We start from the raw sequence: 26,564 nt of genomic DNA, 5'->3' as shown, positions 1-26,564 counted from the left end.
ACTCTGCGACTCTGGGCAATAGCTTGCTTAATCTCTACAACGGCCCCTCGCGGCAGGATACCTGCCTTTCACCTTGCGGATACTCTGCCGGGGTTATCTCACAGGGGAATACCAGGACGGGTTCCCAAAGCAAGCGCTTAGAAACCGCTCGGTGATTTGCACTATATAAATTCCTGTACATTTACATTTACATCCTGAACGCAGGCATCATGGCACACAGGCTTTATTGTACACTGCAAGAGGCACAGGCAATCTCTTAGCATTAAGTTAAATACATTGCCAACCCATAACAGTGCTTCGAAAAAGTTTTTGTTGTAGTTTTTTTTCTGACCACAGAGCAGAGTATGAACCCAAATTGTGGTCCTCCGACAGCAAAAGAAAACAAAACAAGGTCATTCAATGTTGTTATATTTATGTCAATGGCAATGATGGATCACCATACCTTCAGACAAGAGAGATCCGAGGGTATATGTACAAGGAGATAACGCCATCAGAACATCACTATTTCCAACGTTTTTGTGGCATTAAGTCCTTCGCCTTAGTAAAAGGCAGCGTTAAGCCACTTAATGGGGCTTAACGCCACCTTGTAAATATTGCCCCTATTCATGCAGCACTTAGCGTGAAAGGGGCATGCAATAGGCGTTGCAGTGGTGTTCCGCCGCTACACCCATTGCTTTTTGGCGCTGGACCATATTTACACCGTTTGGGGCAACGACAAAGATATTGCCTGGAATTACATTGTTAGGGAAACATCACTTACAACGCATTTATTATAACGCACTACCATTACAACGCAACCATTACAACGCAAACCATTACAACGCATTGCGCTGGGGGGCGCTCTAGGATAGGGAATATATTTAATTTACTATCCAACACCTTCCCTACTATCCACGGGGTGGAGTTGGAATAGTAAATTAAATAAATCACTATCCAGCGCTTAAAAGCACTGTGCGTTGTAGTGGTATGCGATGTAAAAACCGCGTTGTAACAGCAGGCATTGTAATAGCCTGCGTTGTAATGACACCAATCCCCTTGTTATAAGCAGGCAATACAAGGAGAAATGTTATATTTCTTCTCATATTTTGCTCTTTCCAAGTTTGCTTCATTCTGCAGCACACATAGAAACATCCACTCGCCTGTAAATATTGTTCATGTGCAAGAAGATGTCCATTCCTGCACATAAACAATCACCCCTGCAGCGCACGCAGCTTCTTTAGCGCCAGTGCTGGTTGAAATGCAGTGGTGCACCGCCGCATTCTTGTAAATGCGTGCATACCTGCATTTTGCAACTACAGGAGTGCGGCGTTAACAATTTTGTTGTAACACCGAGCTCGACGGTTTCTAGTAAATATGTCCTCCGTTGTCCAAATGTGTGATGGTGAGCCTTTCAGTTACCTGCTGGAGCTCAGCCAGGATTATGTTTTTGACTGTTCATAAACTTTTCGAACATAAATCCCAGTATTTAACTACTACAATAAAGCGATTTTCCATTCAATTTCATTGAAACAGGTCGCTGCATTGCCAGTGCCCTGGAATGCAATGGAGAGAATGACTGTGGAGACAATTCTGACGAAAGAGACTGCAGGCGGAAGAAGGCGCTGTGCACCAGGAGATATGAGAGCATCCCCAGCGTGCAATTACTGGGCAATGGGTATGCAACTATTGTCTGCCTCTCTCCTGGATATGCTGCTATTGTCTAGTTATGTGTGCTAATAATGAGCTTGCTATTGTCCGGAGACAACATTTTTTGGTCTGCTTTTTCCAGATTGCCTGCTCCTTCGTTAAGGAGCAGGCAATCCCAAGGCGTTTCTACAAAGGGATTAACAACGAATTCATATATATATATATATATATATCTATGCTGTATATGCCTGCTGGATGCGCACTGACAGCAATGGGCAAATCCTCTTGAATTAATTAGGAAAATATATCTATCACATTCATTTTATAACATTGTGTTTATTTGATCTATTTGAAATTGACATGTAATGAAATTAGATGCTATTTATTTTGTGCAAATCATTTTTTAGGAACATATGTCCAAAAGACAGTAAAACGCTGTCCAGTCCCAATTCCATGTATTTATTTGGAAATTATTTATAATGGAAAGGACTTAAATTGATTAGAAATTATGCAGTTGAGTATAGCCTTTTTTATACTGGAGTTGCTCATATAAGTATTACTAACTTTCATATCATATTTGATCATTTGGATTAAAGGAAATTAAAGATTTAACCTTAATATCCAGCCATAGGCCACCGCAGTCTCAGGGGGGCTAGGTAGTCCAGGATTACAGCAAGTTATACACCTCACCAGTGTTCACCAAAATAGTTCATCGAAAACAGACACAATAAATAGCGTAGACACCACAGCGTACCATTATTATTATTAATATTATTATTATTGCATTTATTGAGCGCACAGCTACCCGGAGGTTTCCCGGCGCTTGCCTTGGGAACCCGTCCTGGTTTTTCCCTGTGAGATAGCCCCTACAGGGCATCCCCAAGGTGAAAGCCAGGCATCCCGCCGCAGGGGGCCGTTGTGGAGATTAAGCAAGCTTAATGCCCAGAGTTGCAGAGTGAGAACCCATGATTAGAGCAGGCACCGAAGTGAGAATTATCGAGTCCGTGGACATTTGAGCTCAAGACCCTCCCGGGTCTGACCTCAGCTTCCGGGTCTGCCTGCTCTACACCGTGAGCCACACTTCTCCACAGCATAGCATATTTCAGAGCATGGACACATAGTCTGCATATAACGTGCGATTCGTCCCACCATACTTTGCCTCCCTTTTGGCCCACCACAAAAAGGCACCATAAAAAGTGTCTGGTCTTCACTGCGTAGTCTTTATTAATTCTCAGATAACGCTCTCTTTATTTGTTGATGCATTGTCAACATTAGACCAACTTTATTAAACCAATCCAACACACATTGCTACCTTGGGTTGTGCAATATTCGTTTGCACCACAGGTTACAATTGTATTTACAATACAGGATCTCCAGAGCCACCTTGGATGTGGGTTGTACCAGCAGGCCACAACCCATCTCCATTGCTTCCATTCCATTCCAGGTAACTACCTGTCAACTACGCCCTAGACTTGGCCCCCTGGCACTGCTTTGCGCCTTTCCTTACGCACCAGCTTTCAACCCCCTTTCACCAAATGTTTTCTTCCAAGCACCAGCATCTCGGGTAGGGTCGGAGAGTCCAGGACCCATTGACTGCCCTCCCTGTTCCAGGATGAGCTAGTCCCCGCCAAAAATGGAGTCCCCGCCATTTTTCTTAGCCGGGACCCCGCCACAGGGCAAGGAGCCAACTGGCGCTCTCACCCTCCCCCCCAGTAGCTTCATCGCCTTCCATATCTGGTGCTAAGGCCCCCAATATAGTGCAGATGAATGATTCGACCCTGCATTCCTGATCACCAGGAGACTCCTGCAAATAACCATGTTAGTACTCTCCCCAGACTGTTATTGTTGGCTTATTTATGGAGAGTGTAAACCTGCTATTTTGATGGCAAATAGTTAAAGCCTAGACGATGGGCTGCCTAGCAGGGCCATCATGCCAATTTCAAGGACTAGGAACAGATTGATGTAAGTTTCGGACATTGTAGTGCAGCCATGAAATACAGTGCTTCTCATCAAAGGGGGGAAATGTGTAATCCCCAAAGTATTCCTTTCGACTGATTTCTCCTTGTCATCAACTCTCTTATAGGGGGGATATTTCAATTGCCTGTACAATGTAAATATCTGAAAATCAATAAAACCACCATTAACTTGATGCTTTTACTGCTATCCTCAGATACCTAGAGTCACCCAATTCAATGTCAACTACATCTGGAGTTATTTGTATGGCTAAAGAATTACAGATGGCTTCCAGACTGATATCCCAAAACAGATGTATATAGTTACAAGTCCAAATTATATGAATTCAGGTTCCTTTTTTTTACACCTTGGCAGTTTTAGCGGAATGTCTAGGGTTTGGGTGTGCAGGTAAGTCAAAGTATAATCGGGCCAATGGAGTTATGTGATTTTGTGGCCCCAATGTTTCTAATCGTGGATTTGGCACCTTTACCACACAATCCATCATCTGCTGCATAAATTGCAGCTTTCAGTAAAAAAAATAAATTTATTTCTAGCTCAAACATGTCCAAATTTACTAAAATGTGACAACGTGTGTGCCCATTGCTTTTTTTCTGCTGTATTAGGATGTCACAGTGGTGAAACCATTGCCCAGAGAATGTTAAATTAAGATGTGTAAAAGATGCCAAAATAATGAGGTAATTCTAACACAAAATGTGCCACATTATGCAGCATAATTTGCCTTTTCTTGTCGCATTATTTCATCAACCCTGCTGTATAATTTGGTCCTCCCCTGCCACATAATTCCAGTGGCCATAAGTATCATACACAAGCCCTTGGGCATACAATTGCATTCCATCATGAGTAGCTCCTGTAATGCAGTTAAATCATATTCACATACGTCTTCCCAAATAGTGGGACAGACAGTGGCATAGCAAGATCAGGTGGTACCCGGTGCAGATATTTTTTCGTCACCCCCGGCTTGACAAAATGGCAAATATATGTGTTTAAAACACATATTTTTGCCATTTTGTCACCCCCTCAGTGATGACACCCGGGGTGATCCGCACCCACCGCACTCCCCTTCCTACACCACTGGGAATAGATCTCCATGAGGATTTCCTTTTTTCCTTCATTTTGGAGAAATCCAATTTTGACTCTTGAGAGTAATTTTGCTTTTTTTGGTTCTTTCTCAAATTTTGATAATCTGCTTAAAGCGCTGGTTGCTTAATGAAACGCAAATTAATACCAGCCTTTATTAGAGATAGTTTTCTGCTGAATGTATTCCTTGAAATAATATTGCAGTTGCAAAGCCAATCCCATATTTTGCCTAGCCCTAGTGTTTCCCACTGTTTTATTTCAGCTTTGGAAATCTCCAGGAGGATTGTGTTTAAGGAAAAGTGTGCATGTAAATTGGGAAAAGCCTTATATCAAAAGAGCTGTTGGTGCCTGACATTATATATATATATTCAGGATACAGTAGCGAATCATTTTGGGATTGCGTATTGGATGGTTTTTGATCAGTGGGTAGCTAAATTGATCAGTAAATTGAAAAGTAAAATAAAACGGTATTTTATACCAAGTTTTATAAATGAGGAAAAAGTAATAATTTCGAAAAATCAGGAAGGGCAAGGCCACCGAACTCCTCTTGAAGCCGAAGTATTTTCAGGTTAATATACTGTGAATTTAAATTTTATAGAAAGCTACCAAGTAAGCTGCCTTCAATTTTATTGACAATGTTTTCAAATAATGCACCTGGGTGTAAATTAAAAGGTTAATAAAGGTAGGATATTCATTTTAACAATAGAAGCTCTGCTAATTATAGAGATAGGAATGTTCCCAATATTTCAAATAGTGATTATATATTAGAGGTTCAATTTTAATTTATACTGGCTTTGAAACTCCTCAAATTCTGATACCTAAGGACTTCGTTGGAGACTAGTTATAATAAGATGCTAAAAAGTCTGGAAGCATGTAATCAGAGGGGTTAAACAGAAGAAACTCTGTTTTGCTCTTATTAAACCTGTAGCCCACAAAGTTTGAAAAATTAGGGATAAAGTGAAAAAGAACTTCTATAGAGTGTTTATGTGGAACTGTACTTACCACTAAGTCAGTTGCATATTGTTTAAGTTTGGGGGAGCAATAAGCACTGGTTGTGATCTCTGAGATTGCTTTTATTGCTGTTGCTAATGATTTTATATAGAGCAAATTGAATTGGTGAGAGAGGCAACTCTGTCTGGTGCACACAAAGATAAATATTTTTAGCAATTGTCCTATTCAATATTAACAACGTTGTTGCTCCTTCAAGTAATGCAGGTACTGTCTTAATTATGCCTTGCTATTAAGCAAGTTCAAGTGAAATTTCCTTCATATTCGATCAAAAGCTTTTTCTGTGTCTAAGAAAATAAATAATGTATAAGTGTTAGTGGCGGTCACATAATCCAGGGCCTCAATCAAAAAATGGGTGTCTGCATATTGACGACCGGGTATAACACCATTTTGGTCTTTATAAATTATTTGGCGTATGAATGCTGCCATACCTGTTGCAGTTATTTTAATGAGCACTTTATAATCTGAATTTAACAATGGTATTAGGCAAAATAAATTTAAATAAAGTGTCATTCCCTTTTTAGAAAAAAAAAACTAATTAAGTGTCCTCTAGAAAAGTCCCTTCTGAAATTTCCTCCTGCTCTTTGTAAATGTTTTGAAAATGTTTCCAGCACTTATCCCACATTTATAATCTGCAGTAACAGTAAGAGTCTTAGGATCTTTTGCCGATACCCACCCATGATAATGTTCTTGATTATTATGATCAGAGGGTTTTCAGCATGTTTTAGATCTTCTTGTTAAGCGTAAAAATTTGAATTGCACTTTTTATTCAATTGTGAATGAAAGCCTCTCAAGGTTGCTTTATATGCTTCCCAAATGGCTTTCACTGAAACTGTCCCATTGTTTTGCTCAAAGGCTATTAATACTATTTCTTTTGATCTATAAGCTGGTAATTGAGCTAAAGTGTTTGATCGAGCTTTCTTCTAGGAACATTTATTTCCAGAGACAGTAAATGTAGATTTAGAGTGAGGGCTGTGCGACCTGAAAAATAGTTTGGGAAAAATTACATGAAAGATTTGTCCATTTTTTTAAATCTGTCTGCCTAGCTATTTCAAATGTCTTTCTAAACAATGCAAATTGCTGTATTGTATTGTTAACAGACCTCTACCCTTCAATTAGCCCTTGCTTAAATTGAAACATTTGGAGAGCTTGCACAATGCAGGTTTTTGTTTGTGTTGTCCCAGGTTTTAAATGTCAAATGTGACAGACTGTAAAAAATTATAATGATTTATTCAGATATCTAATAAAGCTGTACTGAATTCATACGGAAATTCTGGATTGTCTTCCGGGGCCAGAATAATAAACAAATGTCACATTTAGCATTTTAATTTCAATTGCTACCGCTGCCCATCTACCAGCTTTAGTCTGTGTGGTTTTAAAAATAGACCCATGAAGACTTATTTGAAGCTAAAATTGTCACCCCTCTATGTGGGCAGAAGCTGATGAGGTAGCTAAACTTTTGAAGGGAGACTATGATTGGTTTTTACTTAGGGGAGCATTTTTTAAATGTGTTTCCTGTAGCAACATACATTCTGATCATTGTCCCAATTTAATATAGCTTTCTTTTTTGTAAACTATTCATACCACTTACATATATTGATGATATTTTAGCTCACTATATAAAAGAAGACTGTCTTAAGCTAAGACCTACTCTAATTCCAACTCTTGTTCAGGATCTACTTTTAAAAAAAAATTCAGCTGCTTCTTTACCTACACCACCACCACATACCCCAAAACCCGTCTCCCACCACACCTACCAGTGAGAGCCGCTTTGTTTAGCTGCAACTTCCTATTTACGGATGGTGCAATCAAAAGCACTTGTTTTAAGGATGCCTGGGTGTCGGACACCCTGATTCACTCCCTTGCCACTAACACCATGAACCAGCTACAACATTACAACATTTCATCGTTTTATATTTTTAAATTGATAATTTGTGCCACTAAAACACCTTGGGAGAATAATTTTAAAAATGGGTACACGAAATATCAAAATGATTGCTTAAATTATGTTGTTCCTCAATTATTTATGTTTCTTAATTATTGAACTCATATTTTCCCCTTTTTCCTTATGCATGGCACCGAAGCCTTTCTGTGCTGTGGCCACTTCAGAAAAAATTTCAAATGAGCCATCTATTAAAACCTTAAACCTATCTGGTTGGATACACATTGCCTGAATGCCCTCGTTTTAAAAAAGTGAGACCAATTGTCTAAATTCACTTCACAGTCTTGAGGTTTCAAAAGACATATCGGAATACAATTGGAAGCTACATTCACTGCCAATATTGAATTCATTTTGTTTGATGAACTCAGTTAGTATTTGTTCCTTAAGTAGAAAGTCTCTAAAATTAACTAGAACAGTTCTTGTATGAAGATTATTTGTGTGAGCTAAAAAAAGGAGCACAGTACGCTCTTATGATGGTCAAACCGTCTTTAAAATCTGGCATAACATATATTTGAATCAAATTGTCAACCAGTTCTAAGCCTGAGGAGGTCTGCTTTTTCTTCTCTGACATTCATACAAACCTCAGGTTTGTTCCCTTATTTTATTTTATTCATCCATTGTTTGCGTTTTTAAAGTGGAGACTTGTTTGACTAAATAATGTTAATTGATTTTGAATAGAAAAACAATCACGTTTTTATCCATTTCTAATATCTGCATATGAAGAGATGATGCTGTAGCTTCCTGGGTTATTTTTAAAGGTTTCACGTCTGAAAGAATCAATTAAAATGCATGTTCAATGGTATAATTTGAAACATCATTGGAAGGAATTTCTACGTTTTTACTGGTGACTGTGATTGGATTGATTTGATTTGGATTAGCGGGGAAGTCTTTACTAAACTCGTCTCTGATTAATTCCTGTGTTGTTCACTTGATCTGGAGCTGTGAAAATAGACGGTAGTCCTTTCGCATATGGCATATTACCTACTTCAACGCAATTGAGTTGGCGGCTGTAAGAGTGCCCGACCTATTTTCTGTTTCAGTTGGAAAGAGGATCAGTATGAGAAGATAGTGCAGGTTTTACTTGATAAATTGAAACTTTAATTCACCACTAGTCCTGCCTCTTCTTGAACTACAGAATTATTTGACTTCCTGTGTGATAGATTTGATTTCCCTGTAGATGTTAATACGTTCTTAGCTCTCTTATGTTGATCCTCATTAATAGCTCACAAAGGAGGCCCATAGAAAACAGTACATTTTTCCCATTCATAAGTGGAAAGTTCTCAATTAGACACTGCAGCACATTTGCTGTCCTTGATAACAGCATTGTCCGCATAGAAGAGGACTGGCATAAAACGATTACCAATTTTTGGAGCATCTGCTTGCAGTTTTTGCAAAGTTAAATAAACATTATTTATATAAATGGAAAATAAAAGAGGTGCAAGAATACACCCTTGGCATATGCCTTGTGTAACTCTAAAGCCGGGGGGGGAGCTAGATTCACCATTGAACCCATAACAAACTCTTGAGGTTAATAAGGTGTCAATTTGTGAGATATAATACAATATCCTCTGGGGCACCCATTTCCCTTAAAGACAACCATAGATTTTCGTGATTAACAAGATCGAAAGCACTTGTCAAGTCTACAAAACAATGATGTAATTTGCCCTCCTTTGCAACAGTGTATTTTCCTATCAAGAGTTCAAGGTTAACGCACTGCTTGATGGTCCCTATACCCTTTCTGAAGCCATATTGGGACTCGGTAAGGATGTTATTTTCACTTACCCAACTTTCTAGCCTTTCTAAAAAGAATCTTTCCATGAGTTTAGATGTTGAATCCAGTAGGGATATAGGGCGGTAGCAGTTTGCGTCCCCTCTATTGCCCTTCTTAAAAATCGAGACTATCACACTTTCCGTCCACCTGGTAGGTAATACCCCTCCGCCATTGCATTACAGACCCTAAGTAATATTGGTAACCAAAAATCTATATCACATATAAAAAATATCTAAGGGAACCCCATCCCTGCCAGGTGCCTTACCATTAGCACTTTTATCTAAGGCAGCTGTAATTCCATTTGTTTTTATAGGTATCAAATTTTAGGGAGCCAAGGTTATAGTATAACTATTATCAGGAATGATCAAAACTTCTTTATTTGGATTAAATAATAATTCAAAATGGTATAGCCAATCTTCAGGTGGGACGATAGTCTCAATCTTAGTGGCAAGCTCGTCTTTAAAGAAAGGATGATCTAAAGTCTTCCAGAATAATGTGTTTCTGCCACCTGTACCAGTTTATCCCATGCTGATTCCCTGATTTCTGCTTTTTTCAAGTATTTCAGCTCTGTTTATATGCCTTTCTCGGGGTGCTTACCAGTTCCCTTGTCCCTAGGAGTAGTTTTTAAAGCTTTTGTCAGTTCTTGGTTCCCTTTAGCACACCTATAATAAAACCATCTTGGCTGGCAATAAGATTGTTTCTTGTTTTTTAGTTTTTTGTCTTCCCCGCTATGTTACAAAAAGCTGTAATTGCCAGTAAATCAGTTGAAGATTCCATCAGGCAGCCAACAATATCACCTTGACTTTTTCCATAAATACTAGGGGATTTACACCTGACCATTTTATGGTTGTGCCATTTTCTCCTTGAGATCTAATATTGGGCACCATGCACAGTTCTTCGAAGTGTGTCAGGATGAACTCCAACACCAGAACTAGCTGGTGGTGATCACTGAAAGTACTTAAATGTATTCTTGTATTCTCAGCTATACTCTTGTCATTTCTTGAGGTCAGGATATGATCAATATTAGATGAGGAGCGAGCTCCTTCAAAAGTTTGAACGCCGATTTCACCCTTTTCCCCAAGCCGCTCCAGGAGTTCTAAATTGTGTTTATGCATTAGGCTATTAATGGAGTCACCATAGATGTTATGAGGGCACAAGGAGCACCCTGATCGTCCCCATAACCACAGTATTGTCCGTTTAAGGTTTTACATCTTTCGCAATTGAAGTCGTCTGCCCAAATTAATATATAATCTCCACTAGTACCTTTTAAGAATGTGTCTAGTACCTCCTCCAACATCGTAAGGACCTTGTAATTGGTGCTATCGAAAATAATATTATAGAAATTAATTACTGTAATGCATTGATTCCCTTTTGTATGAAACAAAGAAGCTGAGACGTTACCGAAACCAAAGCTACCAAGCCTCCTTTGGCTCGCCCTGCCCTTGAGGGGATAACCTCACTTGAAATTGTTGTAAAACTATCAATATACAATGGTTCTGTATGCCTGGTTTCTTATATGAGGCTCATGAGTTGTTTTTTAATTCTATTAGCCATTCTCTAATATTTAATTTATTTCTTATCCCCGCCACATTCCAAGATTTGATCATCATTCTTCCATACAGGGTAGATTGAGAACGGTTATTGATGAAACTAGTGGGCGTGGGAACATAATCAGTGTAATTTTGTCAATTTTGTTTATTTTAAATTTGCTGTAGTCAAACTCATTACCTGTGGTATAGCATTTAGAAATTGAAAAGCAAGCTTTCTACATGCATGCTTAATTATTTCACTCTGATGGGTTATCAAATGCTTTCATAAGTCTAACTCTGCATTTCCCTAATAACAATGGGCCTGATTATAAATTCCTTAGATGCAGGTGCAGCTATACAGGAAGGCCAGAACCTCTGATTCATATTACCCAGATGGCAGCCAGGGCCCGTACAGGTAAGAGCAGTGGGGCGGTGTGGCGGAGGGGCGTTCAACGGACGACAAAGAGGGAAAATTAATTATTTTTTAGTTTTCCTTCATCATCGTCCTTCGGAATCCCCCCCAACCCAGCCCCACCGTCACACCGCTCTCACGTGCACAGGCCACGGCATGCAATAGATCAGGGTAGCGGATTGTTTATAAAGAGTTTCTAAAATGGTCTCAATACTCCACCCCTAATTATTTGAGGAGGATACATAGGCAGAAGAAGGAGAACCATGAATTTTAAAATTCATTTAAGAACATTAAGAAAACCTGCAAATCAAAGTTTTCCAGTTCTCGGTATTTGTAGATGTATTCAAATAATAGTCTCACAGCAGAAAGAAAATGTTATTAGAGTTAAGGGAATTAGCATAAAACTAAATCTCAATAAATTATGTAATGCGGTGTGCCTTTAAGAAATTAAACAAGGACAGAGACGGGTGTGCTCTGGCAAACCATCCTATTAAAACATTAATATTATGAAATACAGAAAGAACCACTAACAACTAACCCTCTCTAAGCAACAAACAGAATAGAATTTAAAATAGAATCCTAAATAGACTATCTCTTTCCTAAAAAGCATGAAATGGACAGCAATGAAAATAGTACATGCCCCGCACCAACACTTTATTGCTTTATAACACGTACTTGCACATTATTCTCATTGACAGTTAGATATACAAATTGTTTACTCAGAAGAAGTCATAAGTTCTATTAATGCACGAACACAAGAGAACCAAAGAGTTGCTTCTGCAAATTCAAAGGTTTAGCCGACAGCCCTGAAATTTTGCAACTTACATCCTTTCCAGGGAACCCAGAGATAAGTTACAACTTCACACAAGGACATAGACCAGGCCCGGACTGGCTGTTGCGGGCACCGGGCAATCCCCCGGTCGGCCGCATGGGTGGGGGCCGGTTTTGGGCCCCAGGGGGCCTTTTTTGCTACAGGGCCGTTTTTTGCAGCATAGCTGCAAAAACGGCCCTGTAACAAAATCGGCGGAAAACCGGCCCTGGCAAAGAGCATCGTCGCACCCCAATCCCCCCCCCCTGGGGGGGAGGGGGAGGCCGGCCGAGTACTTTGCCAGGGCCGGTTTCGGTTCCCAGTCCGGCCCTGACATAGACCATAGCTCGCAACTGAATTTCAATCTTTTTATGAGAGGAAAATAAAAACACATGAGCCAGTGTAGCCCATTCACCACAAAAAGAATTAACTTTTCTTCATTGTGACAAGCACTCTTGTTAATGAGGCCTAGTCATGCTAACTAAACTAAACTTGTAAGGCACTATTTTCTTAATCAATATTTCACTTCTACAATATCAAGCTTCAAGGTGTGCTTCAAAAACATTAAAGCATGAAGTAGTGCTTCTGGTTTATTTCATCTGACCCCTGCCGGAATAACCTATAATCTGTCCCCACTACAATGCACAGACTAGCTATGACTAACATTGTACGTGAAGTGCTGGAAATATTGCCCTGCAACAAACACAAAATGTCAAATACTTCAATATTTGACAGCAGCCACTTTGAGTGAAGAGCAGGAGTAAGGGTAATAGACTTTATTGGAAATGGCAGAGTGAAAGCCAGAATCTCGCTCATTGCCCCAAATCACAGTGTTTATTTTCTGTGAGTAGCCGTGCCTTACCTCTGAATCAAGTGTGAATGACTTCTGAATGTTCAGACCTTATTCGCAAAGCCCTTTCGAGAAATAGCTGTATCTTAATTAAGATTTTCTTGCGACATACTCTTGAATTTTCAGGATTACGGTACACGTACCCATGGTCTCATTCGCAAAGCTTTTGCCATGAGTAAAAATATCTTTCTCGTGAAACTTGTCACATAAGTCAAGAGAAAGACATTGTGGCATATTATCAAGGGGGTTTATCTCCGCTTTTTTGGCTTTAAAAGCCAAGAAAGCAGAGATAAAATTATCTCCCTATTACCTAGCTGTCGCTAACACCAGTTAGCAACAGCTAGTAGGAGATAGCGATCATCTTGGGCCCCACTTTACATGTCAGTGATATTTACCACTAATGACATGCAAAGTGGGCGTGCCAAGATGTTAGCGACTGAAAAAAGTCGCTAACATCGCTATCTCCTATTACCAACTTTTGGAGATATTCGCGCTAAGCGGGAATATCTCCAAAAGCTAACACCTGCCCTGAGCAGTTCTTAGCCATGTTATCCAATGGGAGGTGGATAACATGGCTAAGAGCATTAACTCGCTAATGCATGAATATCGCGGACTTTTCAGCGATATTCATGCTTTGCGGTGATTTTTACCGCATTTGCGTTAAACCTTGGTAATACCAAGGTTTATTTGCGGTAAAAAGCGCCGCAGCTGTAGAAAAAGAGAGCGACATGTGCGTTTCCATAATAGTATCGGTGCCCGGATGGCCGGCGCAAGTCGCCTATTAGTTCCCATTCTGAATAGTTACCAAAATAAAGAGACGGGCGCTGGGAGCAGGAATCACAAGAACAGAGTTTATTTCTCATGAGGAGAGCCTGTCATTTCAGACACGAAACAAGGTGTCATCGGGAGGTGCTCTAACAAGTGAGCTGAGACTCCGTCTTTTATACCTTACAAAACACTTGGCGTTACAATCACAGCATTGTGAAACAAAGAAAAGATATTCCCATAATCCTCGTGTCAATCCTACCCCACATGTGTTCACAATAGGGACCCTTGACTTGCTGATAAGAGGGGAGGGTAATCACGCAGCTGAGTGTTTCGTCAACTGTTTAGAATGTGTGCGCCTGATCATAGCCCAGGGGGTGGGGTGGCCAGGATCAATAGTGAGTCCTTTGAAGAGGAGTGACTTCATACAAAAAGGGCAGTAAATGGTATCTCCTGGCTTAGGCGATGGCCTCGGACATGTGTGGTCAGTCGGACCCGGGGGAGGAGGTCATCAAAGGAGTAGTATTCATGCTGCGTGGACAGTTGAGTGCGGAGGGAGGGCCTGTCAATAGAGGGGCATTCATGGAAGGAAAGGAGGTGTTGGTCAGGCGCGGCCGTGACTTCCAAGGACAGGGTCTTGCAGAAGAAGGTTTATGACTTGCCCATGTGAGGGAGAAGGGGAAGGGGGAGCCAGGGTGTGCACAGGGACAGAGTCGCACAGAGAGAGAGAGATCTTATGACTCATGCATGAGAGAGCGGTGATAGTCAGGTGCAGCTGGGGAGGGCTATGTCAGCTGGGGCGAAGGTGGCCTCTTCAAGAGGGAATGGGGGTTTGCGTGGGTCAAGCAGAAGGGCTGCCTTTCAGGGCAGGGTCGCGCAGAGGGAGAGGGTTTCATGGTTTATGCATGAGAGAGAGAGGGGGGGTTTCAAATACGCGCAGAGAGGAAGCCGGTGTTTCTAATCTTAGGCGGGCAAAAGGCTAGGGTGCCTAAAATGGCTGTCATGTACACATGGGTACAGGCCTTTGCTGACAGAGTGATGCGGTCAATGCTTTACGGTATTCATGGTGCATGCAGGGAGAGGAGTGGGAAAAGGGAAATGAACGTTGCTTATGTACATCAATATTTCTAATTTTCTACAGTCGCCCCTTTTTACATAGCAAAGTTCATTTTCGTAATCGATGAGGGTACATATAAACAGGTGCGGTCGAAGAATTAGCATTTGTCAATACTAACATAGGGCATATAATCATGGACAGTTAATGTGTTTGGCAGAATGCAGCACATAGGATATTACATTTGTCGAGTTCCTGTTGTTTCAAAGCACTACATAGCATAAATGTTTCTGACTTAAAAATGTGACCAATGAGCATTTTGATCAAGTAGTCGAGGGTGGAATTCAGTTCAATACACAAGATCTCTTCGTCACAGTGTCTTTTAGTAATGAGCCATCACTGGTAGGCTCTAGTCCGTGTCCTTTCGTTGGCGCTGTTGAGCACCGGCGGTGGAGCTATAGGTCCAGCTCGGGTCTATCCTTACGCGTGGCAGGGTGCGGTCAGTCCTCTGCTGTTAGACCACAGTCCTGTTCCCTAAACAATCCGTTTGGCGGCGCCTTATGCTCGGCACCTATATTTCTGTGGCAACACCCTATTCCCATTTGAATGCAGTTCTTCCTTTTGGCAACAAGTCACGGGGAAAAGAGGGTGTGTGTCGTTTAAATAGTCGATAGGAGAGAGAGTGGAGTTGGGTCAGAGTTCCTGGGACACACAAAAGGGACCAAGGGAGCAAAGGATAACAAGCAGGCAGGCCCATCAATCGGGCCCAAAGAAGGGGGACGGAGACTCCAGGCACACGTGGGTTAGCAGGCGGAGGGCTTCAGGGCAGCCCGTCGTTTCCACGTTTGGGATTGCTGTCTCGTCCCGTATCTAGTTGCTCCGCGGCTCCACCTTTGGTCGAGGTCACACTTGTCTCAAGATCTGCAGCCAGGCTGTGTGTCACGTCCGACCCTTCTCCTTCAGTGATCGTGAATCTTTGAATAGGTACAAAACAAGCTTTTAGAGAACTGGCAGACGAAGACATTTATGCATGTGAATTCCTCCCTTAATTCTACGCGTTTGAGCAGATACGCTCATCGGTCACAGTCAGAGGTCTATTACCAAGCAGTGCATATGTCGGCATTCCTACTGAGTTCATGCCAAGTTTATTCATCGTCCCATTTATAATTCAAGTGAGGACAAAATAATATTCCCATCAACTGTGCATTTCATCATATTCAACATTTCGGAACATTTCCCCTCAAGGCTGGCTAACCTTTCCAAACAGGGCGGGGGCGCTATCATCGAGAGTCAGGTAAAACAAATTTTTCTCGAGGGACGACAGTTACTCATGGTCATCATGTTTATACCCGGGACAGCAGCTGGGGTCTATCAAATGGGGCGGGGATGCTTCGGGCGCTCGCGCTTGGGTGCAAAAAGAAGGGGGAGGGGGTAGTCTGGGCGTTGGGGGTCAAGCTGAACATTGGCGTTCGTCTCTGATGAACAGAAAAATAGGGTGCCATTGACATACAGTTCCCCTATAAAGGCCAGATTGGGGGACCTTAGTCGTCTTACCTGTCCTTTCCTTCTCAGCCAATTGGAGTTCATTCATTTTGCAGAAAGGAGAGGTAGTAATATGGCGATATACAATCATTTTAGTTTTTGGTCAATTTCGCTGAACGCCTTCGCGTTCAATAATTATCCAATCAGACTGGTGCCTGCGAGGCACGATTTTACCATAAAAAGGAAGAGGAAATAGGGAGACTCTCATAGAGTGAGAGTCGTCCGCAACCTAAACGAGCCATTCGGTACACGTATGACATGTAGAGAAAGAAAGAGAGAGAGAGAGACAGAGATAGAGAGAGAGAGAGAGACGTGTACAAAAAATAGGTCATTTAGTGCGTTCACAACACAGAACAGTAGGGGGTCAGGTAACGGAGAGACGCAAACAAAGGGAGAACATAAACCCCTACAGTACACACACACTCAGACGAAGGAAGACAGTACATGTATTACATACATAAGACATTCACAACAAAAACATAAAACAATAGTTGGCCAACGAGATCTATATATTTTTATATCCTACTTATCTTTTACTATCCTATTTACCTACGTGCTTAGCTCTGTCTACCTTTCCCTCCCTTTTCCCTCTCGCCTGTTATCTTTTCGAGCGTTCTCAATTGCCAATACTTACACCTTGGTTAGTCGATCAGAATTGAACCTGGTCGCGCTATTTACCCATGGTTGGATTTTAAACCATTCTCCAGTTTCTTCCTTTGGTGGGAAGTTCTTCAGGCTGATGCACCGGCAAGTATTGATCGGGAGAACAGTCGGACAGCTTGGCTAGATCTATGAGAGTGTGAGAAGGGGGGGGGGTAGTACATTTTGAACATCAGCAACACTTCTAACCTCCCCGATGGGTGCAGTCTTGGTAACCCTTACCCGTGCACTTTTTCTTTTGTCCTTTCCCTACCTAGTCAAACGTCTAGTTACATTCTCTAACGTGTTATTTCGAGCCAATTTTCCGTCATACAGTACCCGTCAAGTCTCTATGTCAGTCCATCCTCCCAGTCGCTATGTTCTGAGGAGGTACAGTCATGTCAAGTCTACGTCTTTTTTAAGAACTTATTGTCATAAGGACCATGCTCATATTCCCTTCTTCCCTTTCTCGTCGGTGGTTCGGTCATCGTCCTCCCATACTTCAGCCGATGTTCCGACGTGACCTGCAGAAGGGAGGAGAAAGAAGGGGGGGGGGGCAGCATTCAAACCACATCAGCATGCAGTAATCCGGAAATGTTTTTACCTACCACATACTCGACCTATCTCCACGTAGTGCATTTCTTTGCCATCTCAGCTTTCAAGCCTAGAGGGACCAGAAATGTCAGATAGATAATCACTGACGATCTGCGTATCTACATGAGTTACTTGGTCGTAACCCCCTTTTGGTTGAGTGCAAGGGTGGCGGTCAGGTGGCATTTCTGTGGTGTCGCTTTAAGGCTTCTAAAACACTTTTCCGGCTGCCTGTGACACATAATGCAGCTGCTAAATATCGGGTCCCTTTTAACCTTCAGCCTTCATCATACTTTCTCGTTGCTCACAGTAGTAATACATTCAAAACTCATTAATGCAACCGCTACAACTATGCTTTCGTTTTCAAAAATACCTTTAATAAAAAGTGCTGGTGTATAAATACAGGCCTACAACCCAGTGGACCGGCCACGGAGCAGATTGGAAATGTACATAAGAAGAACGAAGTTGGTGGCAGTTCATTGCATAAAGTGCGGTAGTGCAATAAAATCGTATAAAACTTTACTACAGAGCAAGCATGATGCATGTCAAGGATTCAGTCATATTAAATTAATTCATTATCCAGATGCTCGTTCACTGTCTAAATTACACCAATTCATTGTTCCCATTCATAATAAGTACCCACCCTAAATCAGTTCATTGTCAAAACACATGATCAATATCTGTATTGCTTTCTTCTCTAAGCACATATCACTATCCATCTTATCGACTTTCATTGTCCAAAAAATGCATACATATCTCAGGGCATCACTTATTCGAGCAATCCAGGTGAACAGGGAGTTCGAAAGTTTTCGTTTCGTGTATCGGCGCCATTTTGGGCGAGGTCAGGCAGGTTCCGGTATAGTCAGAATGTCTCCAATGACTCATGGTCGGACCAGAACCTTCCGTTGGTAGTTCAAAAAGTTTTTCGCAATGTGGTAACAGTCTAACAAATGGACCATCAGTCAAAGAGTGGGGAGGGCAACAACAATTTTCCTACCGGGTCATTCTGGTGTTCCACCGGAACTGAACAAGTCTGTACCTTGGCTGTGTTTTAGCCATTTCCAAACTGAGGCTGGCGCCGGCAGGAGTGTGTCGATGTCGCGGGTCCCAGTGAGGGGGACGGGGGCACCCATGCAGAGGGGTCGGGGGCCCCCCGGCTCTCATAGAATCTTCAAGGTTGAGGAGAGACGGTATGGGGCATGTGCCCGCCCCGGGCAAAAGACCGCTTTTCGTTGTGGACCCTCTTTAAGTAAGAGCATTGGGGTGTCGCTGGAAGCCTCCACCTGGAGGGGGGTGGGGGAGGCTCGTTCGCGCCACCTCCCCCTTCCAGCGACCCCTCGCCGATCCTCGGCTCCGCCGTTTCGATATTGGCCGTGCCGGCTATTGAAGATGGGGGGGGGTCGGTGGCTGAGGCAAGACAGCCCCCCCGTGGCCTACAGGGCAGCAGAAGAGGAGAGAAGGAGAGGCCATCACGGTTTTTCTGGGCCGTCCGCCCCACAGCCTCCCCTTCCGACTGCGGCCAGGCGAGCCCCGATTGCCTCGAGGCCTCGCCTACCGGATGGGCGTAACCGCGGACCTGTGGCACTTCGGGAGTTTCCGGAATGGGGGTAGGTACCTATTGATTTGTATCTATTTCATGTGACCGTTATTTGGGCGTGGTGGGCAATGAGGCAGACATGTTTAGGGCAGGAATAGGCAACGGAACCTAGTTACCTCGTGGCTTGCCTTGGTGTCAAGCTTGTCTTCCCTCGCCATTTTTATGTTTCTTATTACGGGTTATTTCTAACGTTTCTTATTTTATTTTTAGCGAAGTTGATAACTCCTCAGTGGCCTACTGATTTCGCTCAACTCCTTTTCTTGTATTTTTATGCCATAACCTATTATAAGCTATAGCGACTAGTCCACACTTAATGAACAGGTCCTTATTAGGTGTGCCCTCCAGTGGAGCTGGATGGTTCAACTCTAATAAGTGGTCCGGGCTAAACAGGCTACCAACCAGTGGGGAGAAGATAGGCATGACGGATTACAACGGGGACAAAAGTCTGCATTACCTATCTTATCACGGCGGGCAAAGACTAGGCAGAATATCTCTATTCTCCGTTGTTTGGCGGCGGTGAATACCTCAAACGAACCAATACCGAACAATCAATGTTCGGTCAATCAAACAATCAGTGGGGAGAATAAGTGGGCACGAAAAGTTATCGTTACCTACTCTTTCTCTACCTGCAAAGAGAGACCTTGTTCTTCCCTGTTTGCAGACAAAGAATCTCCAGACAATAATCCACGAACGACAGTTCGGGAAACAGTGGGGGAGGAAGATAGGCACGACGGATTACAATGGGGACAAAAGTCTGCGTTACCTATACTTCACTGCTTGCAAAGAGAGAGCCTGTTGTTTTCTCCGTTTGCAGACAGTGAATCTCCAGAGGTTTCAACAAAGCGTAATACTAGTATTATCCAAAACAATCATTTCACAATTCGTCGCATTTACGCGACCTTACCCGGACCGGACCGTGTGGGCAGTTCTTCGCCTTCCTCCTTCCAGCGCCCGATCGTTCTCTTACTCCATGATTTTACCGCGGCAATCCTGTTGGATTCCAGTCAGGACAGTAGGTCACTCGAGAGAGGTCCGTTCGGAATTGGTGAAGTTCATTCAATCGGCAGCCGGACGAGGGCCCTCTCAAGGCAGGTATACTCCGATCATTTAGATGTTCACCTCATCGTCTGGATCTCTCTCATTGGACCCTATGTCACTGATGGACCCCGCGTTGGGACGCCAATTGTAGAAAAAGAGAGCGACATGTGCGTTTCCATACTAGTATCGGTGCCCGGATGGCCGGCGCAAGTCGCCTATTAGTTCCCATTCTGAATAGTTACCAAAATAAAGAGACGGGCGCTGGAAGCAGGAATCACAAGAACAGAGTTTATTTCTCATGAGGAGAGCCTGTCATTTCAGACACGAAACAAGGTGTCATCGGGAGGTGCTCTAACAATTGAGCTGAGACTCCGTCTTTTATACCTTACAAAACACTTGGCGTTACAATCACAGCATTGTGAAACAAAGAAAAGATATCCCCATAATCCTCGTGTCAATCCTACCCCACATGTGTTCACAATAGGGACCCTTGACTTGCTGATAAGAGGGGAGGGTAATCACGCAGCTGAGTGTTTCGTCAACTGTTTAGAATGTGTGCGCCTGATCATAGCCCAGGGGGTGGGGTGGCCAGGATCAATAGTGAGTCCTTTGAAGAGGAGTGACTTCATACAAAAAGGGCAGTAAATGGTATCTCCTGGCTTAGGCGATGGCCTCGGACATGTGTGGTCAGTCGGACCCGGGGGAGGAGGTCATCAAAGGAGTAGTATTCATGCTGCGTGGACAGTTGAGTGCGGAGGGAGGGCCTGTCAATAGAGGGGCATTCATGGAAGGAAAGGAGGTGTTGGTCAGGCGCGGCCGTGACTTCCAAGGACAGGGTCTTGCAGAAGAAGGTTTATGACTTGCCCGTGTGAGGGAGAAGGGGAAGGGGGAGCCAGGGTGTGCACAGGGACAGAGTCGCACAGAGAGAGAGAGATCTTATGACTCATGCATGAGAGAGCGGTGATAGTCAGGTGCAGCTGGGGAGGGCTATGTCAGCTGGGGCGAAGGTGGCCTCTTCAAGAGGGAATGGGGGTTTGCGTGGGTCAAGCAGAAGGGCTGCCTTTCAGGGCAGGGTCGCGCAGAGGGAGAGGGTTTCATGGTTTATGCATGAGAGAGAGAGGGAGGGTTTCAAATACGCGCAGAGAGGAAGCCGGTGTTTCTAATCTTAGGCGGGCAAAAGGCTAGGGTGCCTAAAATGGCTGTCATGTACACATGGGTACAGGCCTTTGCTGACAGAGTGATGCGGTCAATGCTTTACGGTATTCATGGTGCATGCAGGGAGAGGAGTGGGAAAAGGGAAATGAACGTTGCTTATGTACATCAATATTTCTAATTTTCTACACAGCGCTGCGGTAAATTTTTGTCTCTAACCAAGCAATAGCGATAATTATCGCTATTGCTTGGTAATATGCCCCATAGTTACTCACAGAAAAAGCTTTGTAAAGCGTTGTGGGATTCATCAATAATTCACTAAGGGTAAAATACAGCTACTCAAAGAAGGCAGTTTAAAGTCATGCCGATTGTTTTCAGAATTGTGGGGTTGTGATGCCATTGTCTAGCTTTTAAATAACAGATACTTTACGAAAAGGTTAATCTTGCATATGAGGAAGGGGTGGACATTCTAACAAAGGGCCACAAAAGTCACTGATCATGTTCATTCCTATTGTGTAGATATGGCTGTCTGTCTTGATTTACTACAGGAAGGAAGCAGCCTTTATCTCCCCCCTCACCCCCCATAGACACTGTATCTACTGCACCCGACAAATTACCTAGTTGCCTTTCACAGTAGCATATTCTGTGTCCATACAAATCAAATCACAGGTCAGGTGGCCTTTGTATGTAACACTTTACAATCCAATATCTGAAAAAAGAAGCCGAATGCTGGCTAGTCAGGAATCAGAGCGTTATCAGAAGAGCTCAGATGTTAGTTTTTCCTGATCGTATACAGAGACTGTAATAGGCAAGCATAGTGAATTGTAGGTCAAGCACCCTAGTTTGAGTTTTGTGAGGCTATAGATTCTAAATATTTATAAACATAAAATAGGAACAATGGGTTTTTTGGAGTTGCACTGATGACATTAGAATTGACAGAGGACTGGCATTGACCTGTATGGAACTTCCAATGCTTTTCATTCTATTTCTCGCCCTTTAAATTGGAGCATTCTATACTCATTTGTCGAAACGTTAAAAAATAATTATAGCCTCTCTGCCTTGTAATATAGCAGTCGCTGAGGTACTCTGCATTATTGGCGCTCAACTGCGGTCCGAACCGCTGATTCATCAAGAGGGCATTTAATGAGCATTACAGCCTCAGCAATGGACTATAGTTCTGTAGTATGGTATTCTTAAGACAGCCCAGTTGCTATTCGTGTCTGATGTGTAATGCTGCTCAATCCTCACAATAATTTCAAGTGTGAAAAATCAGGAAAAGGGCAGTTAAATATAATGATAGTAAAAAGAACTCAGAAATGAATATTATAAAATGATCTGTTAATGTTGTTAGTAAAATGCTTTTTCTAGCACTTCAATCCAGAGGCAGCAGAGACAGTGTTTCAGACAGGCTCCATTCAAAGTACAAACCAAACAAAAATCCCAAGGACTATGACCCAGATCTAAAAGATTCCTGTAGATTTCCTTGGGGCTCATTCAAGTGCACCAAATCTTTTCAAACAATGCACCTGTTTTAGTACTGGAAATGCACAAATAAATCACATAGGAACCCCAAGTAAGGCATAAGTCACAAGCCTCTTGCATTGGTTTAGATATCGGTAATGACATTTGGGACTTCAGACTGATGGAGCGGTAAATACATATTTATATACTTTTATTTGTAGGGATGCGTCATATTTCATGTAGAGTGCACCCTGTATATACTCCTGTTTGTGTAAACGTTAAGTGTTAGAATTGTGAAATGTGTTATCATAACTACGTGATATATTTTAGGCTATTGACAAGGGCCGTGTTGAAATGAACTTAGAAAATGGATGTAACTAGCAGAAAACGTTAACATTAAGAACTTGTGTTGTGAATTGTCATGAGACGTCATCTGCAGTTCCTCCAAAGACAGGGAACCATTTAGTGGACTTTGTGTACAGGGGTTAACTAGATTGATTCGGGTGAGCCACACTGGTCGAGAGTTATCGTGTGTGAATGCTCTTGAGTGATTAAACAAATATTGCATTTTTGGTGGGCGAAGTTCCAAAAGTGGTGGAAACCATTTGATGCTGGTGGGGGCAAGATGGCCGCTGTAGCTCTGTAGAGAGTAGTCGCACTCTCACTCTCTCCCATCCGAAGATGCTGAAACACTGCTGAACCCAGGGATGTGGGGTCTGATTAACCAGGTTCAACGTGCTCCGTCGGATATATTCAACCCAGGCTGGTGGTGGGGTTTCTCACCAAAGAAAGTGTCAAAGAAGGTATTGAAGTGGCTGATTTGGTGGAGAAGTGCGTTAAGCTCCGTGAAAGTGCCTGCCAAGATGTCCCAAAGAGCTAAGGCAGACAGAGAGAAGCCAGCAAACACAGGACCGACTAAAGCCTCAGCCGCGGCGGTGAGAGAGGGGGCAGTTCCGAAAGTTACCTCGCTGAAGAAAGCAGCGGAACTCACTAGCCGGTCCTTAAAGAATACAGCAGCAAAGAAGACTGAAAAACAAGAAAAGAAATCCGAGGCTGGCCCTGAGACCCGCTCGGGAATAACTAAAACGGCAAGGGAGATAACACTGGAAGGAAAGGCGCAGCGCGCACAAACAGCACAATCAGCAATTACGAAGGATCAGAAGCGGCAAGCAACCCTACCTGAGTCTTTTACGCCAAGAATATCTTCAGCTGTACCACGGATAGAGATCCAGGAAACCGATCCGTGCCAGGAGAAACCGCTGGTCGAGGGGGGAGCGCTGCCGGTATCGACTGACGGCGTCCGTGGAGACGGATTGGAGGTGAACGCGGAAGCGGGAGCAGGATCGGCGGACTGCGAGGACGCCAGCGTCGGAGACGGCTTGGTTGCTGGGCAACAAACGAGTGCTGCAGGAGTTGGCTCAATGCGTGCAGAGCATAACGCAGAAGCCATAGAAGCGGCAGTATGCAGAAAGACGAACAAAGAGGCTGGTAAGAACAACAGTCTCGAGGATATTGTTTCAAATCCGCTAGAGAATCGAAATCAAAACAATATGCTGATGTTGGATGCTCTGCTGGCTGTAGAGTTAGAGTCACACAGTAATCATATACAGGGTGCAGGATCAAGCTGGGGCAGCACCCAGAGCTTAACGGAGCAGAAAGGGCTGCATCTGAGTCATGATATTGGCAGGAACACGAAAAATATAGATAGAAGTATGAGAGGAGGCTCGCCTGAGTTTTTCTCGGTCTATGAGGAAACAGATTCATCAAATGCTAGTGAGCAGGAGCCATTGGAGTCTGGGGAAGAGGAGAGTACTGAGCACACCTCTGACTCGGATACTAGCAAGGGTTCTAGTGAACTTGCGACGAAAAAGAGAAAAGGATTTGGCAGTGGCAAAAAAAGAAATGGTAGAGGATCAAGGAGTAGTATGACTAAGAAATTGTCATGGGATTATGCCGCTACTTCAGAAACCTACAAGGAAAATGAGCAGGAAGGAGCGGAAAAGGAGGGAAGGCAGAATACGCAGAATGTAACCCTTGAAATGCTGTTTGGGACTTTAAAACAGATGCAAAAAGAGGCAAGGACTGAGAGCAGAAGGGCAAAAAGAGACACAAAAAAACTTCAAGCGTCATTAAGGAAAGTAAGCAGAAAACAGGAAGAGGTTGAAGGGAGAGTCTTACAAGTCGAGGAAAGGACAAGCAGGGTTGAAGACGAAGTGACAGACTGGCAATCTTTTAAAACGGATCAAGTGAAGGTGGTTGAAGACCTCCAATGGAAGTTAGAAAGCTTTGAGAATCGCCAAAGGAGAAACAATGTGAGACTTCTGGGCCTAGAGGAGGGAAAGGAGGGGCAGGACCCCAGAGGTTATGTTGTTAAGATTCTGGAAGAGGCCTTTCCCGAGTCGAAATGGCATTGGGATGTTGAAGTGCAGAGAGCACATAGGTACCCACTGTTCAAGAAGAATCGGGGAGGGGAAGAGAAGGGGCTCCCTAGAGCAATGTTGGTCTTTCTAGGCAATTTTCTAGCAAGGCAGGAAATAATAGACAAAGCTAGGCCTGATTCAAGGAAGATAGCTGACGAGAACACCTTTTTCTCCAGACCAGACTTCTGCCACGTTACTGTGGAAAGAAGGTGGAAGCTAAGGCAGCTGATAGGGCCTTTTCAAAAACAAGGGGCAGAAGCGTATCTACTGTTCCCGTCTAGGCTGAAAGTGATCAGGAAAGGCTACACCAGAATGTTTACTTCGGAAGTAAAGGCAGCAGAATACCTAGCAGAATTATCGGAAGCTGGTAAGGGTAAGGAGAGTAGAACTAGATCCAGAACCCCACCAAGGTCTCCCACGAGAACTCCACCAAAGACCCCGTAAGATGATAAACACTAGGTAAGGCTTAACAGTGAGGAAATCAGGATGGGAGAGAGCAGCGATTCTGCAGACTACAGGGGGCTACACATAGGCCAGGATTGGCCTATTTGCCCGTAGCAAGGGGGGGGGGTTCTTAAGGGGTGGGGGGCAAGGGGGGGAGAGGGGTGGGTGGTGAGGGGGGGAGATAAACATGTTGGTTTTGGGCACAAATACGGTGAAGGAGTAAGAAGTAGGAAGATACACAAAAAGATGCATGGGTTAAAATACACAAGCAAACCCAAGGGAAAAAATGTGGGGGAAACTCTAAAGAAATTCATTAAAGTTTGTTGGTGCAAATGGAAATTTGGATTAGGAAGATCTGTGAAACATAATGACCTGTAGAATAGTCTCAATAAATATATGTGGTCTCAACGAGTTAAATAAGAGGTTAAAATCCGCTGCTTTGTTAAAATCACTAAAACCAGACCTAGTGTGTCTTCAGGAAACACACATTGAGGGCACTAAGGCCTACTTATTAGATCAACTTGGCTTTAAGGTTTTAGCAAAAACCAACCAGAACACCAAGACAAGGGGGGTGGTAATCCTGGGCAAAAGGCAGGATACACTAGTCAAGAGGAAGTTGGAGGATCAATGGGGAAGATGGGTTATAGCAGAATTAACGTTTAGGGGAGAGACTTTTACGCTTGTCTCAGTGTATGGATCTACCGGTGATGATCCCGATATTTTTCAATTTTTGGATGCAGAACTTGCACAGTGGCCAGAGCCTATTATTTTGTGTGGTGATTTGAATTTGCATGATGCAGATAGTAGTTTTCTAGATTCTAAGAGGAAATACACGGGGAGGAAAAAGAGAACACATAGGGCTTT

At 43.1% G+C, this 26,564-nt stretch overlaps 1 protein-coding gene across 2 annotated transcripts in view; it reads left to right on the top strand.

Annotated features, from left to right (window-relative positions):
• LOC147726460 (complement component C6-like) overlaps positions 1 to 26,564 on the top strand; it is a 1,142,533-nt gene that overhangs the window by 230,907 nt on the left and 885,062 nt on the right. For both annotated transcript variants that reach the window (XM_086960582.1, XM_086960583.1), the window contains exon 5: positions 1,513 to 1,654. In XM_086960582.1, coding sequence (XP_086816708.1) covers positions 1,513 to 1,654 — 142 coding nt within the window. The remainder of the gene's footprint in view (positions 1 to 1,512; positions 1,655 to 26,564) is intronic.

This window comes from Lissotriton vulgaris, chromosome 3_1 (assembly GCF_964263255.1).
Source record: "Lissotriton vulgaris chromosome 3_1, aLisVul1.2, whole genome shotgun sequence".
NCBI classification, from domain to species: domain Eukaryota; kingdom Metazoa; phylum Chordata; class Amphibia; order Caudata; family Salamandridae; genus Lissotriton; species Lissotriton vulgaris.
Note: the sequence above shows the minus strand (reverse complement) of the source record. Positions and strands in the feature narration are given on the sequence as shown.